This window comes from Zootoca vivipara, chromosome 8 (assembly GCF_963506605.1).
Source record: "Zootoca vivipara chromosome 8, rZooViv1.1, whole genome shotgun sequence".
Classification (NCBI taxonomy): Eukaryota; Metazoa; Chordata; class Lepidosauria; order Squamata; family Lacertidae; genus Zootoca; species Zootoca vivipara.
In genome coordinates this window covers 19,881,774-19,897,719 of record NC_083283.1, presented here as the reverse complement: position 1 = coordinate 19,897,719, position 15,946 = coordinate 19,881,774, and the positions used below count along the sequence as shown (strand labels likewise).

The 15,946-nt window shown below is 43.8% G+C and overlaps 1 protein-coding gene across 1 annotated transcript; it reads right to left on the bottom strand.

Annotated features, from left to right (window-relative positions):
- Window positions 1-228: 228 nt before the first annotated feature.
- On the bottom strand, window positions 229-12,187 carry ABRA (actin binding Rho activating protein). The gene is made up of 2 exons (XM_035125776.2): window positions 11,381-12,187; window positions 229-2,218 (listed from the first exon to the last, which is right to left on the bottom strand). The coding sequence occupies exons 1-2, from the start codon at window positions 12,115-12,117 to the stop codon at window positions 1,756-1,758; spliced, it is 1,200 nt and encodes a 399-aa protein (XP_034981667.1). The 5' UTR covers window positions 12,118-12,187; the 3' UTR covers window positions 229-1,755.
- Window positions 12,188-15,946: the final 3,759 nt, after the last annotated feature.

The following is a 15,946-nucleotide window of genomic DNA, read 5'->3' as shown; positions in this document are numbered from 1 at the left end:
ATGCTGGCCACATGACCTGGAAGCAGTACACCGGCTCCCTCAGCCAATAACGCGAGATGAGCGCCGCAACCCCAGAGTCGGTCACAACTGGACCTAATGGTCAGGGGTACCCTTACCTTTTATTTAGTTTATGATTTCAATGGGTCAACTTTGGGTTGGCCTAGCGTTGGATTCAACCAGAGAGAGAGTGTATAATGCTTTCTTGCTAATGTAAAAGAACAAGAAGTATTTGATGATTGATGGTTTTTGTATTTGGCAGAAATAGTATCCAACACATTAATTTTTGACAACTTACTCTTGCAATCTGCAGACTGGGGACACTTGTGACCCCATTCTAGAGAACTGCTGGTACCCAAGCAGCTTTAAAATGCACACACCTGTATAGAACCTAAACAAATAATGGCATTATAAAGGGCAAACAATCTTCAAAGATGAAATTGCATATAGAGAGAGATGAAGTAGTACATTAGAACTCAATCTTGCAGTCTCAAAGCAATCAATTTTTTTGTTCAAGGAGAGTATTGCCTTTTTTCACCACGTATTTCAAAACACATTGTTTTGCAAACAATGTTAGTATGCAAATCTCTAAAGTCTCATTCCATGCCTATATATGCAAGGAATTTATTCCTTAGCAAAATAAGGAATTTACTGCAAATAAATAAGTTTGTATTGTGAGTCAAAACATTTTCACCAACCTATCTGTAATGCCTGAAAAACATTTCTTACAATATTAGCTTTATGACTGAAAATAGTCACATCTTTTTTTCTTCTGTAAGAAGATGTGTGATCTTTCAGTTTGAAAGAGAACATGGGGGTAGGGGTAGGTTTTGTTTTGGTACATTTTAACATTAAACAGTAAAAGTATAATACTGTTTATCTGGAGGCTATCCCATATTTTTCAAGCACTGTCAATCAGCATAATAAATACATAGTTATAAAAATAAATAATTAAACACAGCAAAATAGTCCAGCTATACATTTTGAAGCAGCTACAGGTTGACTTACATAGTGTATAAAATGGATGCAATCCTGAAGTTTATAGTGACTTAGTAAATGTAAATGGGTATATTGCACAGTTTATATAAGTAATGCTAAGTTTATTAGACTTAGTCTAGGATTCCACTGATTTAGTTTTAAAACTGAGGTATCAGGGTACTTGAACATTACTTCCAAATATTAATAGATTTGCTGCTGTTATCCCTTTTAAACCCAACAAGCATACAGTATATATTGAACAGATGCAAAGCTACTTGCATTCTTATAGAATAATGTGAACTTCATTCCCATATATCAAGCACCCCCAAACTTGGCCCCCCCCAGATGTTTTGGGACTACAGTTCCCATCATCCCTGATCACTGGTCCTGTTAGCTAGGGATGATGGGAGTTTTAGTCCCAAAACATCTGGAAGGCCGAGTTTGGGGGTGCCTGCCTTATATGCTAGTCTACTTTGTGCAATTCAGCCTTATAAAACTGACTGAAGAAGCATGAACTTGCTAGTAACATGTAGGCATTACTTAACAGGAAGAGATTCTGACTATTTCTATGACAGAGGCATTCAACATGATGTCCTCTAGCTCTTACGGACTACAGGTCCCATGATCTGACCAATGGGTGTGCTGACTGATGGGAATCGTAGTCCAAAACACTGGCTACCCCAAGAAGAACTTGGATGTCTCAGCTGGAGTAGTCAACATAATAGTTGACCCGAGTTACCAGGAATCAATATGTTTTGGGTTATCCCATGAAGAATAGCATTATTCCAGCAAAGTTATTATCACATGGTCATCCTGGCCTTGCCACAACATTTCTCCTTCAAAGTCCAGCATCCCATGCTTCCTGGCCCTCATGAGTATTCCAACGACCTTATCCGAAATACGGACGTATCTGTCAAACAGGTCACCAAAAGTGACTTGGATCTTGCTATCCCGGCGGTGACGAGCCATCGTTCTGATGATGAAGCACATGTCTTTCATCTCTCGGTGGATATGGTCCTCCGCTCTCTTGGCCCTTTCTGCCGTTTTTGTGCCTTCTTTAGGACGGCCATAGCCTTCATCTCCTTTGCGCAGGCGGGTGGACATGGCCAGGTCATAATCAAACTCCTCACTGAAAGGATTGAGCTTTTGTGTGCTCATGTGCTCATCTGCCCACTCTTCCCATCTCCCTCTCAGATTGTGGACTGGGCTGTATTTCTTGGAGCCCTTGACGTTTCTGTTTGCACTGAAAGAACCAAGAAATAGATGGTTTTTTGAACTGCATTAAATGGCAACGGAATGTGTAGGAGTGCATCAGTGTAGGGAATAATGGGGTAAGGGAAAATAAAACAAATAATAATAATAACAATAATAATAATAATTTATTATTTATACCCCACCCATCTGGCTGGGTTTCCCCAGCCACTCTGGGCGGCTTCCAACAGAAATATTAAAATACACTAATTTCTTAAAGATTAAAAGCTTCCCTAAACAGGGCTGCCTTCAGATGTCCTCTAAAAGTCTGGTAGTTGGGTTGTTGTTTTTTTACATCTGGTGGGAGGGCGTTCCACAGGGCGGGTGCCACTACCGAGAAGGCCCTCTGCCTGGTTCCCTGTAACTTGGCTTCTCGCAGCAAGGGAACCGCCAGAAGGCCCTCGGCACTGGATCTCAGTGTCCGGGCAGAACAATGGAGGTGGAGACGCTCCTTTGGGTATACTGGACTGAGGCCGTTTAGGGCTTTAAAGGTCAGCACCAATGCTTTGAATTGTGCTCGGAAACGTACTGGGAGCCAATGCAGGTCTTTCAAGACCGGTGTTATGTGGTCTCGGTGGCTGCTCCCAGTCACCAGTCTAGCTGCCGCATTCTGGATTAATTGTAGTTTCCGGGTCACCTTCAAAGGTAGCCAGAGTTTTGCCAGCAAGACTCTGAGCATGCCCCGAGTGCATGTGGAGAGTGGAGTCCTCTCCTCGTGCCAGGTCGTTTATTACACACAAAGGAAGCATGACAGAATTAAAAAAAAAACCAATCACATTCCTCCAACTAGCCCATGTAACTCCCCATGTTCTCAGGTGGACAGAGAGTGAAGTTTCAAAGCAGCTTTGAAGTAGCAATAAACATAAACAAACTTCCCAGGCACAAACCTCTTGCATCCCTAGACTTCAAAGGTTATGCATATGAAAGAGGAGATTGGGAAGATAGAAAGACAACTTCCTATTACTGTATCACCTTGCCTTTGTCCGGAAAGAAAGAAACCTTATGGTAGCTGTGAGGGACAAGGGATACAGGGAAGTCCCTCCCATCTTAAGTTCCAGCCCATCCCCAAGCGCTGGGGAGAGCAGGGAGAGCTCTGCCTCCAGCGGAGAGTCAGGAAGGGGTGTCCGGGGCTCAGGCAAGGTTGCGGAGCCCATGCCCCAGGTGGGACAGGAAGGTGTGAGCACGGGGGGAAGGCCAATTCCCCCAACTCCGGAATTGCGACGCAAACGTAGGGGGAAGAGGCTGGGTCTCCCAAAGCTTCTTTGCTGGAAGAAAACGCGCCAATCTCCATTCGGAGGTTCTGACACCTCACCGTAAGCATGTATATAGATCGCTCTGACCACTGTAAATAATCAGCACTTAATAAAAGTCTAAAAAGAGTATGCTGCGAGGAGTCGTTACTCTAGAGTAGTCACATCAGCGCCTCTGACAGTAGCCATGAGTATGTTTGTTTGGACCTCAAAGAGATCTGGGCATCAAAGGAAAGTACTTAACAGCCATTTGGTAAAGCCAATTGTGATCTTAGGCAGCATCTGGCTAATGCATCAGTCCTGAGAGAGAGAAACTGATTTCTAAATGGAGAAATAAACACAGCCAATTGTGCAGCATCTGTAAAATTCATATCAAAAATCATTTCTCTATTATGATCCAGCCAGAAACAGTCCACTATTGTGAATAATGAATTTAAAAGCGTCCAGTTAGTTCAACCAACACGCTGATCATATAGTTTATGATTTCCTATATTGAATTTTTAGGATGCTACAGGAATGCTTTTTAGTGTTGCTCATCTTTTGCTTTAAAGGGCAGGCCACTAGGTGGCATGTTATCACCAATTCTAAAAGTTACATCTTTATAATAACTTCAGCTGAGCATGCTTACAACTGTCTTCTTGCCATCTCTTTTATCTTAGAACGCCAGATTTTGTTCAGGATTGCATTATTACTATTTTCCTGTCAAGAATAATAACCCTTTATTTAGCTTATTATTTGCTGCATCTGCATGGTTCTTTATCCCATGAGTTCAGGCGGGGGGCAACCTTACCTGATCCTCTCAACACACCTCTGAGGGAGTTTGGCTGAAAGTGAATGATGGTCACAAGGTCATTTCATGGAGCAAGCTTGTTTTTTCCCTGCTCTGAACCAATGGCTTCAAGTTACAATAAAGGAGATTCCGACTAGACTTTAGGAAGAACTCTCTGACAGTAAAAGCTGTTTGACAGTGGAACGGACTCCATTGGAGGGTGGTGGACTCTCCATCACTGATTTTTTTTTTTTGTAGAAGTTGAATTGCCACCTGTCAGGGATGCTTTAGTTGAGATTCCTGCATTGCAAGGGGTTGGACTAGATGACCCTCAGGTACCTTCCAACTCTACCTTTAAAGCCCTAAATGACCTCAGTCCAGTATAGCTGAAGGAGCGTCTCCACCCCCATCGTTCTGCCCGGACACTGAGGTCCAGTACCGAGGGCCTTCTGGCAGTTCCCTCGTTGCGAGAAGCCAAGTTGCAGGGAGCCAAGCAGAGGGCCTTCTCGGTGGTGGTGCCCGCCCTGTGGAACGCCCCCCCCAACAGATGTCAAGGAGGAAAACAGCTACCAGACTTTTAGAAGACATCTGAAGGCAGCCCCGTTTAGGGAGACTTTTAATGTTTAATCGATTATTTTATTTTATTTTTCTATTGGAAGCCGCCCAGAGTGGCTGGGGAAACCCAGCCAGATGGGCGGGGTATAAATAATAAATTATAATTGTTGTTGTTGTTGTTGTTGTTGTTGTTGTTGTTGTTACAGTCCTATGATTCTGAGTTCCAGGGCAGACATTGTAGCACTCTAACCACTATACCACACAGTGCTGTAGTATAATAAAACATACATAAAACCACACTTTTCCCGTGTCAGCACCTCCAAATCGAAATTTCTTCACAGTTCCACTGGAAGATCCCGAGGAAACAAATTTCACTGTTAACGGCACAGGAACCAAAAGCATCTCTGTGCCCACGGAATCTTAAAATTTGGTACATTAAGGGCTAAGATATGATACAGCTGGGGCCTTCCTTTCACACCTCCTCTAGCCCTGTAGAAAACTACACCTCCCATCTAGACTTCTATCTCCCGATCATCTTTACCCAGACTATGGGGAGTTGCTGGGGGTGGCATAATTCCAATGAAAAGGCTTTAATGCAGCTAGGGGTAGGGTAAGCTGAATGCAGCCCTTGACAGCAAAAGGGGCCCCTCGCTCCTAGTTTTGTCCATCCCTCCCCCCAGCTCCTATTTACAGCCATCTCCCTTCTGAAACCACTGCTTCTGTTTTCCGAATTCCTGGACAACCTTGCATGCTGCCATTCAGCTATAGCTCTGAATACTTGGAAAGGTCAGTCTGAACAGCATTGCATCTGCTTGAATGTCCCTCCGTTGTTACAAGTCCAATGATAACGTATGTGAAATACGTTAAGTGAAATGGTACTCCTAGGCTTCAGGGAGGGGGAAAACCCATTTTAGCACCTATATTCTGAACCAAAGCACCTATATTCTGAACCTTCTTTCTGATATCTTTGCTATCTGCTCAGTCATGCAGAGGGCGGATGCACATACAGCAGCAGTCCTCTCCCAATCTCCCGGTCTATGACCTCTTGGGCCTTGCATGCCTTCCCTTCCTCCTTGTCTGATTCCTGCAAAGTTACAAAGGCTGGAAGCGGTCAGGGAAAGGAAAGCAGCTGCAAAGATGCCTTAAGTTCCAGATCCTATTTTAAAACTTCTGATTGCTTTGTGCCTCTACTTACATTTTCCCCACCCCCACCCCCAATTCTTCCCACTTAGTTCTTTCAATCCTCCTTTCAAACTAAATACTATTATCACCTTCCCATTTTAATCTTCTCCTTAGTGGGCTAGATTAGCACCACTTATTTTGCTTTTGGTTTGCTGCTTTGACACACAAACATACTCTAACACCGACTCTCTCTTCCTTTCCCATAGGAATCTTCTGCTGTGACACTTCCTGCTTCTGTTTCCCTTTATTTATTCATTCATTTTTTATTATGAAGGGCCAGCTGAGTCCTCTGTCCTATTAGCAGCCGAATGCTGGGAAACATCAATTGATTGGGTCAGAAGTATTATCAGAAACAAAACTGGGACCCACAGAGCATCACCCTCGCTATGGCCACAGGCACACTACAGAAGCATCACAGAAGGGACCGCTTTAAATAGTCATGGCTTCCTTATTGTTCATTAAGGGTGCTGAGAGTTTTTAGGAGACTCATATTCTCACAGAACTACAATTCCCAGAATGTCTTAATGTTTACAGGGAACTCTGGGGATTGCAGCTCTGTGAGGGGAATAAGGGTCTCCCAAGAACTCCCTGGAAACGGATCAAACTCCTGTTCCCATAATTATTTGGGGAAAGCCATGGACTGTTTAAAGTTGTACCATCATGCTTTAAATGTACAGTGTGAATGTGGCCTATGCAGTGCCAGATTACCAAATAGGCACTGCCTTATGGGCCCTGTGCTTTTTAGGGGGATGGCAATAATAGATCAAAATAATATTGATTTGATCTGGAAAGAAAATTACAATCAAGATTTCTCAGTTCAATATTATCCCACTAGAGCATGCACAAGGGGGACCATGAGATTTTGACTGCCTCCACGGGGTTTAATCCAGCACTGGGCTTCTGCCTGAGGCTGGTAGCATTAACAGACATGGCGCCTAAGGGCATTTACCAGCAACTCTAGTCTACAACTTCACATGGTCTGAGAAAGAGGCAGGAACATGTGGTCCTCTAGCACATCCCTAACTGTTGGCCATGAACTGCTGTTCAGCAACATCTTGAGGGTCAGGAAAGGATCTTTGTGTTTCACAGCCCTGTGCCATTGAGAAGGGCACTAGGCTGCTCTAGACCTTGTGGTACATGTCAGGAGTGGATTGAACTGAATTCTGGTGGAGCTGGATGCAAACGTTCTATTCTCCATCCAAACTGCCTACAGTGAAGCCAATAGGGTATACCCATTACTACAGTATATAGCAGTGATCTTGTTGAGAGCCATTGTGGTGTATGTCAAAATAAGAACAGGGAGACCTGAGTTTAAACCCTAGTCATCCATAAAGCTCACTGGGTGCCCTTGGGGTAGCCTGGGCACCATCCCAGAAGCCCTTTTTAGTGCTCCCCCCTCACACAATTACAATCACATTGGAGGAAGAGCAAAGGTATGTCTGCTGGACTTTATCCTTACAACTCCTCAGTGAGATAGGCTATGCTGAAAAAGGGCGGTGGCGGCCGGGTGGGGTGGGGGAAATGACTGGCCTACCTAAGGTGACCAGTATGATTCATGGCTGACTGAAGATTTGAACCCTGGTTTCTGAGATCCTAGTCTACCATCCTAACCATTACTCTGTATTGGCCTAAGTCTCTTCATTCAGCTGCTCTTTAGATTTTAAGGTACATACTAATCCTTATTAATATATTTCTAGCACACTTTTTTAGTGCTAGGTACCTTTACGGAGGGATGTTAAAAACAAAAGAATTGACAGATATAATAAAAACAGCACCAGAGAAAATCCTATGTTGGGAGCCAGCAAAATTAAATTAAAATAAAATAAATCTTTATTGCTTCTGAAGAGCCGTGTTAAAGCGAAGCTCTTCAGAAAATATTTGAGAAGTTCATGTGACTCTGGCTAAAGGTTACTTACATCATCACCACAGTTGCATTTTATTTTTAGTGAGTAGTTCGTGTTAATCTCGGCTGGCTCCAGGATGAACTGAATGGGCTGTTTCGTGGAAATTGTATATGCATGGCAAATTTGACCCTCTTCTTTTCAGGAATAGTTCTGAATTAGCAATGGAGCCATCCAACATTACTGGGAATACAGAATAGAAATGTTGGGCCATTGCAAAATGAAGACTACAGAACTATATCCTCCAGACAGATTCCTCTGAGAACGGTTTCTCTCTTTATGCTTTCTATCCGTTTTCATCAGGGATGATCACTCAACATTTGTGAAAGTTAACTGAGGCATGCATACAAGTTTTTATATTAAAAAAAAATCAGGAAGCTTGCCTGCTTGGCAATATCCCACCAGTCTTAATTTTAGGTTTCTAGTTCAAGTGGGTGAGTGGACTGGCCATGATCCTTGACAGCTTGAAGGTTTTACAGAGTCTCAAGTGGGTGCGAAAGCCAGTACCCCACTTCTGTGATAGATTTACACCCTGTTTAAACAGGTGTGAGTGAGTATGCAGGGATACAGAAATGAGTGAAGAAGCCAGCTTGGTAATAGAATGGGGGGGGGTCCAGGTTGCTCTGGAGGTAAAACAGACTAGATTAGGAGCATTCCGAAATAGATAAATATCATTTGATTGTTCTCTCCCTGCCTCTACTGCAGGCATAGCTGCCAAGTTTTCCCTTTTCTCGCGAGGAAGCCTATTCAGCATAAGGGAAAATCCCTTTAAAAAAGGGATAACATGGCAGCTATGACTGCAGGACAAGGTGTGTTGCTATTTTATGTCAATTATTTAAGTTACAGTGAATGTCCAAAATTTGGTGAGTATTGTCAATATCAGACTAATATTTCATGAACTTTCAGTGAGGATATAGCCAGCCAATCTCACAAGGGGAATTGTGAGGATAATGTTTGGGGACTGGAGGGATGAACCCCGAGCTTCTTGTTTTATTCTTTTTGTAAACTGATAAAAGGAAACAAGCAAACTTGTTATAGCTATATCTCTGGGTACATTTATAATAACTGAATATGACATTTTAAAAAAGCAACAGTCAGTACAGGAATGCCTTGGGACTTTGGGGACTCCCAAGACTGTGATTTGGTTCAGGATTTCAAGGTCCAGCTGGTGAAAGCTAAAAAAGATAAAGGGCCCCTGGACAGTTAAGTCCAGTCAAAGGCAACTATGGCGTTGTGGCACTCATCTCACTTTCAGGCCGAGGGAGCCGGCGTTTGTCCACAGACATCTTTCTGGGTCATGTGGCCAGCATGACAAAACCGCTTCTGGCACAGCGGAGGACTGTAAAAAGTGCTAGAATGCACAGAAACGCTGTTTACCTTCCCACCACAGTGGGAAATATTTATCTACTTGCACTGCCATGCTTTTGAACTGCTAGGTTGGCAGGAGCTGGGACAGAGCAACGGGAGCTCACCCCGTCGTGGGGTTTCGAACCGCTGACCTTCTGATCGACAAGCCCAAGAGGCTCAGTGGTTTAGACCACAGCGCCACCCGCATCCCCTCCAGCTGGTAAAGGAGCATAGCTCAGTGGCAGAGGATCCATCTGCTTTACACGCAGAAGGCGCCAGGTTTGAACCCTAGCATCTCTGAGTGCGGAGAGAGAATCCTGCCTTAAACCCTGGAGAACTGTTGCCAATCAGTGTGGACAATACTGAGCTAGATAGCCAATGGTCTGACTCAGTATAATCCGGCTTCTAATGTTCCTATGTATGGAAATGATCAGCAATGCAAAAACCGAAAGGTTTTTCAAAACCACCACCCTTTCATCTATGTAGCTGTGTGAGAATGGTAGCTTAAGTTGAAGGGCACTGAATCTGAAAAGTAAATGTGGGGAAAGTACAGAACTGCAGGTGTCGTGAACCCATCCTATAAATCACTTCCTGTCCTTGTCATTATTCCTTTGGTGTGTTCAATTGCTACATGACACGTCTGGTGGCAGCTCATGTGGTTCTGCCAAATGCTTTTCTTTCTTTTTTAAGCAAAGAAAATGTTGCAGTCATTATTCTTCTATGCAGGGCAGGGCAGGGCAGGGCAGGTGAAGTGGCTGCACACAGCTATAGGTACTTTGCAGTAGTTTTTCTTCCGGCAAACAACAGATCGGAAATTGTCCCTCTTTCCAGATTTGCATTGTATGGATAATTGGCATTTCATAAAGGCCAGTTGTGAGGGAGGGGCAGGGCAAAATCCAGCTGTGTGCAGCTTTCTCCTACAGAGTGAGCTAATAAGCATCTCTTTCTGTCTCTGCAAGTGGCTAGTACAAACTTTCGTCCACTAGGATACTAGAAGTAGCTATTCTAACAGTTATGTATTAAAACAGTTGTTTTACTTTGTTTTTAGAGGTGAGTGGAGGGTAATTAATTGTAGAGTATTAGTAGTAACTATCTATCTATCATCATCAATCATTATAGATCTGTGATAGCCGAAGTTTGAGCCCTCTGTAATCTCTCTATACATGCAGTAGATTACAAAATAGGATGTTTAGCCATGTGGCATGTTAGTGGCCACTAAACTCATTGGCTAAAGAAAAAGGATTATACAAATTAATGGATGATAGATCTAGCAACAGTCCTTAGGTATGATAAAGCTAAATAGAACATTCATTTCCAGAGGCATGAATATCAGGTGTTGAGAACAAACAGGAGCAGTGGGCTGTTGCATCCATGCTTTTTGTTTGTACTTCATGGAGGCACCTAGCTAACAGATGGAAACATCTGAAAACTATAACACCAGTGCTAGAGTTACCCAAGTTGGCTGACCCCAAGTAATGTAGGTTCAGGGGTCTTCCAGATAACCTTTTCCAGTGGATTTGTTGCAGCAGAGTGTTTTAATCCACTTTAATTGTGCAAACCAATGTTTGCTGTATGCAACTGAACCTCTCCTGCAAAACTCTGGCAGTCTGGAGCAGTCATGTGACTACATTAGAACCCGCCAACCATAGCCTAGTATTTCCATTGTTGGGGTTATTTCAAAGATAGTTGCCAAACCTCCAGCTAACAACAGCTGCACCAAAATATGCCTATTCTTATGTTTCCTTTAAAAAAAAATATTTTACTGTGCATGTTAGCATCTGCTATACCCAAAGGTCACTGGGAACTGCTTCTGTGTGAGGACTCCTCACGGGTTCTTACATGGGCCATTGTGCTGACCAGGTCATCACACACCCAATGACTTATTCTCCATCCACTCCATCCACTGCCAAAATGTTCCTGGGAGAGACATCGCAGTGACGACTGAACATGAGCCCACTTCGCAGAAATGCAAATGATTAGGTGGTCTATAGATGCCTTAAATAATAATAAATGCCTTTAATAAATAAAGCATCCATCAGATGGAAGCAGTTTCAAGGGGGGGGGGTCCTCCACCTGGCAGGCTCATTGGGTGAAGCAGCCCTTTTGAAGCCCACCCAGACCTACACTTGGAAAACTCAACAGTTACTCACAGTGATGATGAAGGCCGTTTTATCCTCACGGTCCGTATTTCTTGACTACTGTTGTCAGCATCCAGCTTGTCCTCTGCGTCTCCTCCATAACCGCTGTCCTCGGTATCTAAGCTGTCGCTACGATAATTCTGTCGTTCTGGTTCATCGGCCTTTTCTTCCTGTTCCATCTGTTTCCACCCCTTAGTCAGCCCCGACACCAGGTTAGAACACTTCCTCCTCCTTGTAGGGGACATTTTGCCACTAAGAAGCTTATCAATGTCTTCGGCGCTCTTGTCTGTTGACGAACACCCATTGTCTCTTTCATACTTGTCGCTGAGGAGACTCACGCCACTGCCTCTTTCGTAGGCTTTGCTTACAACGGTCTTTGTCACCTCTTTGCTTCTGATGTTAAGTTTCTGGAGGGCTTCGCTTGATTCACTTGACGCCTGCTCTCCGTCTTCCTTTGGCTCCTGATGTACTGATGGAAAGGACACTCCATCTTTCGATTGGTCTTTCTTGAAATCGGTTGGTGGTTTGGGAAATACCCTCTCCCTTGGGGGGTTCTCCTCAGAGGGCACCCACCCACTGGGCTCCTGGACTTGCTTCGTATGGTGGTCAGATGCCCACTGCTGCCAACCCCGTGCCAAGCTGATGACGAGGCTAGCCGTCCGGATCTTTCTGATGGCCCTCTGGGCAGGCGTGTTCTTCTTCAGCTGTTCTTCTGGAGACATTGTGTTGCCTGTGGCTTCCTTACCCATCCCTGCATTAACACCACTTAGTTACGACTGCCCTGTGGCAAGTAACTGGCAGAAGGGAATGGCAGGGATTTAAATAGATGGTGGTGGGAATTTATGATGCTGCAAAGTATGGGAAGCATTTCTCACATGGAAAGAGGATCCTTACTCTGACAGAGTTCTTTTTTTAAAAAAAGCCCAGGCTTGCATTTCACCGCAGCAGATGGGACACTGGATATGGTAAACATGGGTGACGCAGGACAGCCACAGCTGTGGTGGAAATTAACAGCACCTGTATGTGCCCTTTCTAAAGGTACCTTTGTCATGCATTCGGTTTGACAGTAAAACGTGTTTTATGTAGTGGAATTTGCTTCATGGGGTGGTTTTTGCTCTTTGCATTCTTAGAAGAAGGCAAATCAGTAAGTGAAAACGCTTGGAATTGGGCAATGCCAGAAATAGCCTGGCTGTCAATCAGTTAAAAAGTCAATCACTCTTATTCATCAATAAAGGACTGCACACTAAGGCAGCTTTTTGCATGCACAGCTGAACTGAATACTGCGGGTTTGCAGTGACCACGGGATTTGGCTTGGGCCATGATTCTGTGCATTCAAAAATAGCCTGTCTCCACCCCAAGTGTGTTGCAGGCTTCCTTTCCTTCAGTTCACTTTTTGTTTACTACAATTCCCAACCTATGAATGGGAAGGGAAGCATGGTTAAGCATAAGACGAACCCTGAGGGATCAGGCCAATGGCTCATCTAATCTAGGATGTTGCTTTCCCTGTGGCCAACCAGATGCCTGTAAGCAGTAGCTGAGTGCAAGAGCATTCACCCCACTTATGATTCCCAGAAACTGGTATTCAGAAGTGTACTGCCTCCAATAGTGGGGGGTATAACATAGCCATTGTGTCTAGTGGCCATCAGAAGCCTTACCCTTAATGAATTTGTCTGAATCCTGTCCAAGCTGGTGGCCATCATTCATGACATCTTTTGGATGACTTAAAGCCTTACCTGTGCAGAATCATCTAACTCCTGAGCATTCTTTAGACTAATGAGATGCATAGCGTGATTTACCGAACAGCAATAGCTGGTTTTTCTTAGTTTACTTTGAGGAAGTGATTTATTATTTCAAGGTGGTCATTCATAAAATAGCTGCTTGCAAAAGCATATAATGAGCCAGTGTGGTGTAGTGGTTAAGAGCGGTAGACTTGTAATCTGGGGAACTGGGTTCGCGTCTCCGCTCCTCCACACGTGCTGCTGGGTGACCTTGGGCTAGTCACACTTCTCTGAAGTCTCTCAGCCCCACTCACCTCACAGAGTGTTTGTTGTGGGGGAGGAAGGGAAAGGAGAATGTTAGCTGCTTTGAGACTCCTTTGGGTAGTGATAAAGCGGGATATCAAATCCAAACTCTTCCTCCTCCTCCTCCTCCTCCTCCTCCTCCTCCTCCTCCTCCTCCTCCTCCTCCTCCTCCTCCTCCTCCTCCTCTTCTTCTTCTTCTTCCTCTTCTTCCTCTTCTTCCTCTTCTTCCTCTTCTTCCTCTTCTTCCTCTTCTTCCTCTTCTTCCTCTTCTTCCTCTTCTTCCTCTTCTTCCTCTTCTTCCTCTTCTTCCTCTTCTTCCTCTTCTTCCTCTTCTCATGTAATGAGAGAAGATTCCCTTGTTTTTTCCATGCTGCGTGCCTGAGGCATTTCAGCACGTCAGCCAGCCATTCCCAAATGACATCAACTGAGAGCGCAAATGGGGCAAATGAATCATTGGTTGCATACTAACTTCATTGTAGTCATATCAGAGCTAAATTTACACTCTGTGCGCTGCCCAAGAACAGACAGAACTGAAGGAGTCCAGGTACCCCCCCCCTCCAGCCCTTATAGGCTGCCATATAATAAAAAAGCAAGTCAGAGAAACTTATATGGTAGTAAATCAAGTTAAAAAAATTTTTTTTAGTGATGCAGCTAAAACTTGAGAACCAGTTAGCAACCTCACAGCCATATTCTGGACTAATTAATATTTCTGGACAGTTTTCACAGACAGCCCCATTTACAACTCATAGCAGTTATTCAAACAGGAAGTCCTGCTACTTTTAACCCTTTTGTGTTGTCATTCCTTTGCCCTGAAATGAATGCTGTGGAATAGTGTAATGAAAATAAAAAAAGAGATCACGATGAGCCTCTGGCCTGATCCAGCTGGGCTATTCTTATCATTCTTATTCACAGACTACATTTCTGTGAGGATGAAAACTCCTGTCCCACCGGAATATAATCTCTGAATAAGCCCTCTGTTTTCTATCATAGGGAGTCGAATGCTGTTAGTCAGCCAGTCACTTGCAATATGATTATGTCATTAGCTAGTGAATGAGGAGATTGTGGGAGAAGCAAAGGACTTTAGGGCTGGCAAAGTGTTTAGTGGTTTTATGCCTGTTTTATACTGTTTTCTCTTTCAGTTTGTTTGTTTTAATTGCATTTTATGCTAGTTTAACGTTGATTTTGGTGTGTCAAGTGTTTCAAAAGCCACCCATATAAATACATGTCTGAAATATGAGGATAGACATTCCATGCCCTCCAACATATTGAGTGCCCAAACAGTGACACACATCTTCCCACCTGTGCTTCTGTGCAAGATTATGGAGCCCAAAAGATATGCTTTGTTCGGGACCATGCGAGGTTGCAGTCCCCCCAAAAAGCACTTTTTTCCAGGGGGAAAAGCACTTTTTTCAGGCGAGATGTTCGCATGAAATTGTGTGAGATCACGGCACCCAGAGTAGAGCTCTCCATAACTGGACTTTTTGTCCTTTTCCAATCACATCCAAACTAATCTTATTAAAATCAACAAATTGTGCCTATCTTTGCTTCTTTCCACAAAGTCCCCCACATGCTCACACATTCACCTTTGGAAGTTTCTTGGTGTTTTGGCAGTCTCGTAAGGCTGATGCTTCCGAATCATTTACCTTTATTGCTGTGGACACACAGCCCCCCTTCTCTTGGCTAGGTGTAATGCACCCTGCTTGTGCTCTATATTTTTAGGGAGGCTTTTAGAACCAACAGCGCGTATGAACATCTGTTCACTCTTTGTGTGTGTAGGTATGCTAATTTGCTTTTAATACCATTAATCTTTGTTGTCCTCATTGATCCTTGAGGTGCCAGATTTTGGAGGCTGTTCAGATTTCAGTATCAAAAGATCCTAAAGTGGATGTGTGCCAGGAGTTTGGGAGGCTCCTGGCATTAACATTGTCAGTTTTTGGGCACCAGGCTATGGCATTTTTATTTCCTCAGGTCTTCTTGGTGCTTGAACACAACCCTGAAATACAAGCTTGACTATCTGCAAAATCATTAGGGATTATTGTACTTTCCTGTCTCAGTTTGTTGTTTAGGAATTAATTCGATTAAAGAAGAAGTTGCAAGTTGCGGCAAAAATGCAAATAGACTGGAAAAAAATCTAAGCTAGGAAATGTTATGATGAATCAGTCCACCTCTGATTTCTGTCATGGCAGTCCTATTTAATGAAGATATATCATGTTTGTCCTTGACCTGTACATGCTTTATCCCTCAGAACCTGTCTTTTCTGACATTCAGGACAAATCACCTCTGGTTCTGGAAGCTGGTCACTTAGTTGCGAACTGCTGTGTCGTTATTCGTGTTGTCTTCGTTCTGAACTCTGCAGTCATCTGGGGCGAAACAGGATAAATATCCTGTGCTGGGTGATATCAGAATAAATCATTTTGTTTGCCTCCACAAATATAACTCATTAAACGGATGCAAAGACAAACCCAATCATTCATTAGGAAGAAGCAATATGGTGTTTCCTGCTTGGCAGGGGGTTGGACTGGATGGCACTTGTGGTCTCTTCCAACTCTATGATTCT

Bases quoted from the DNA above. Each gene is read 5' to 3' on its own strand.
- ABRA (XM_035125776.2), bottom strand. From the start codon at position 12,117: ATGGGTAAGGAAGCCACAGGCAACACAATGTCTCCAGAAGAACAGCTG. The intron at 2,219-11,380 runs GTGAGTAACTGT...TGGTTCTTTCAG, and splicing joins AAACGGCCTTCATCATCACT to TGCAAACAGAAACGTCAAGG.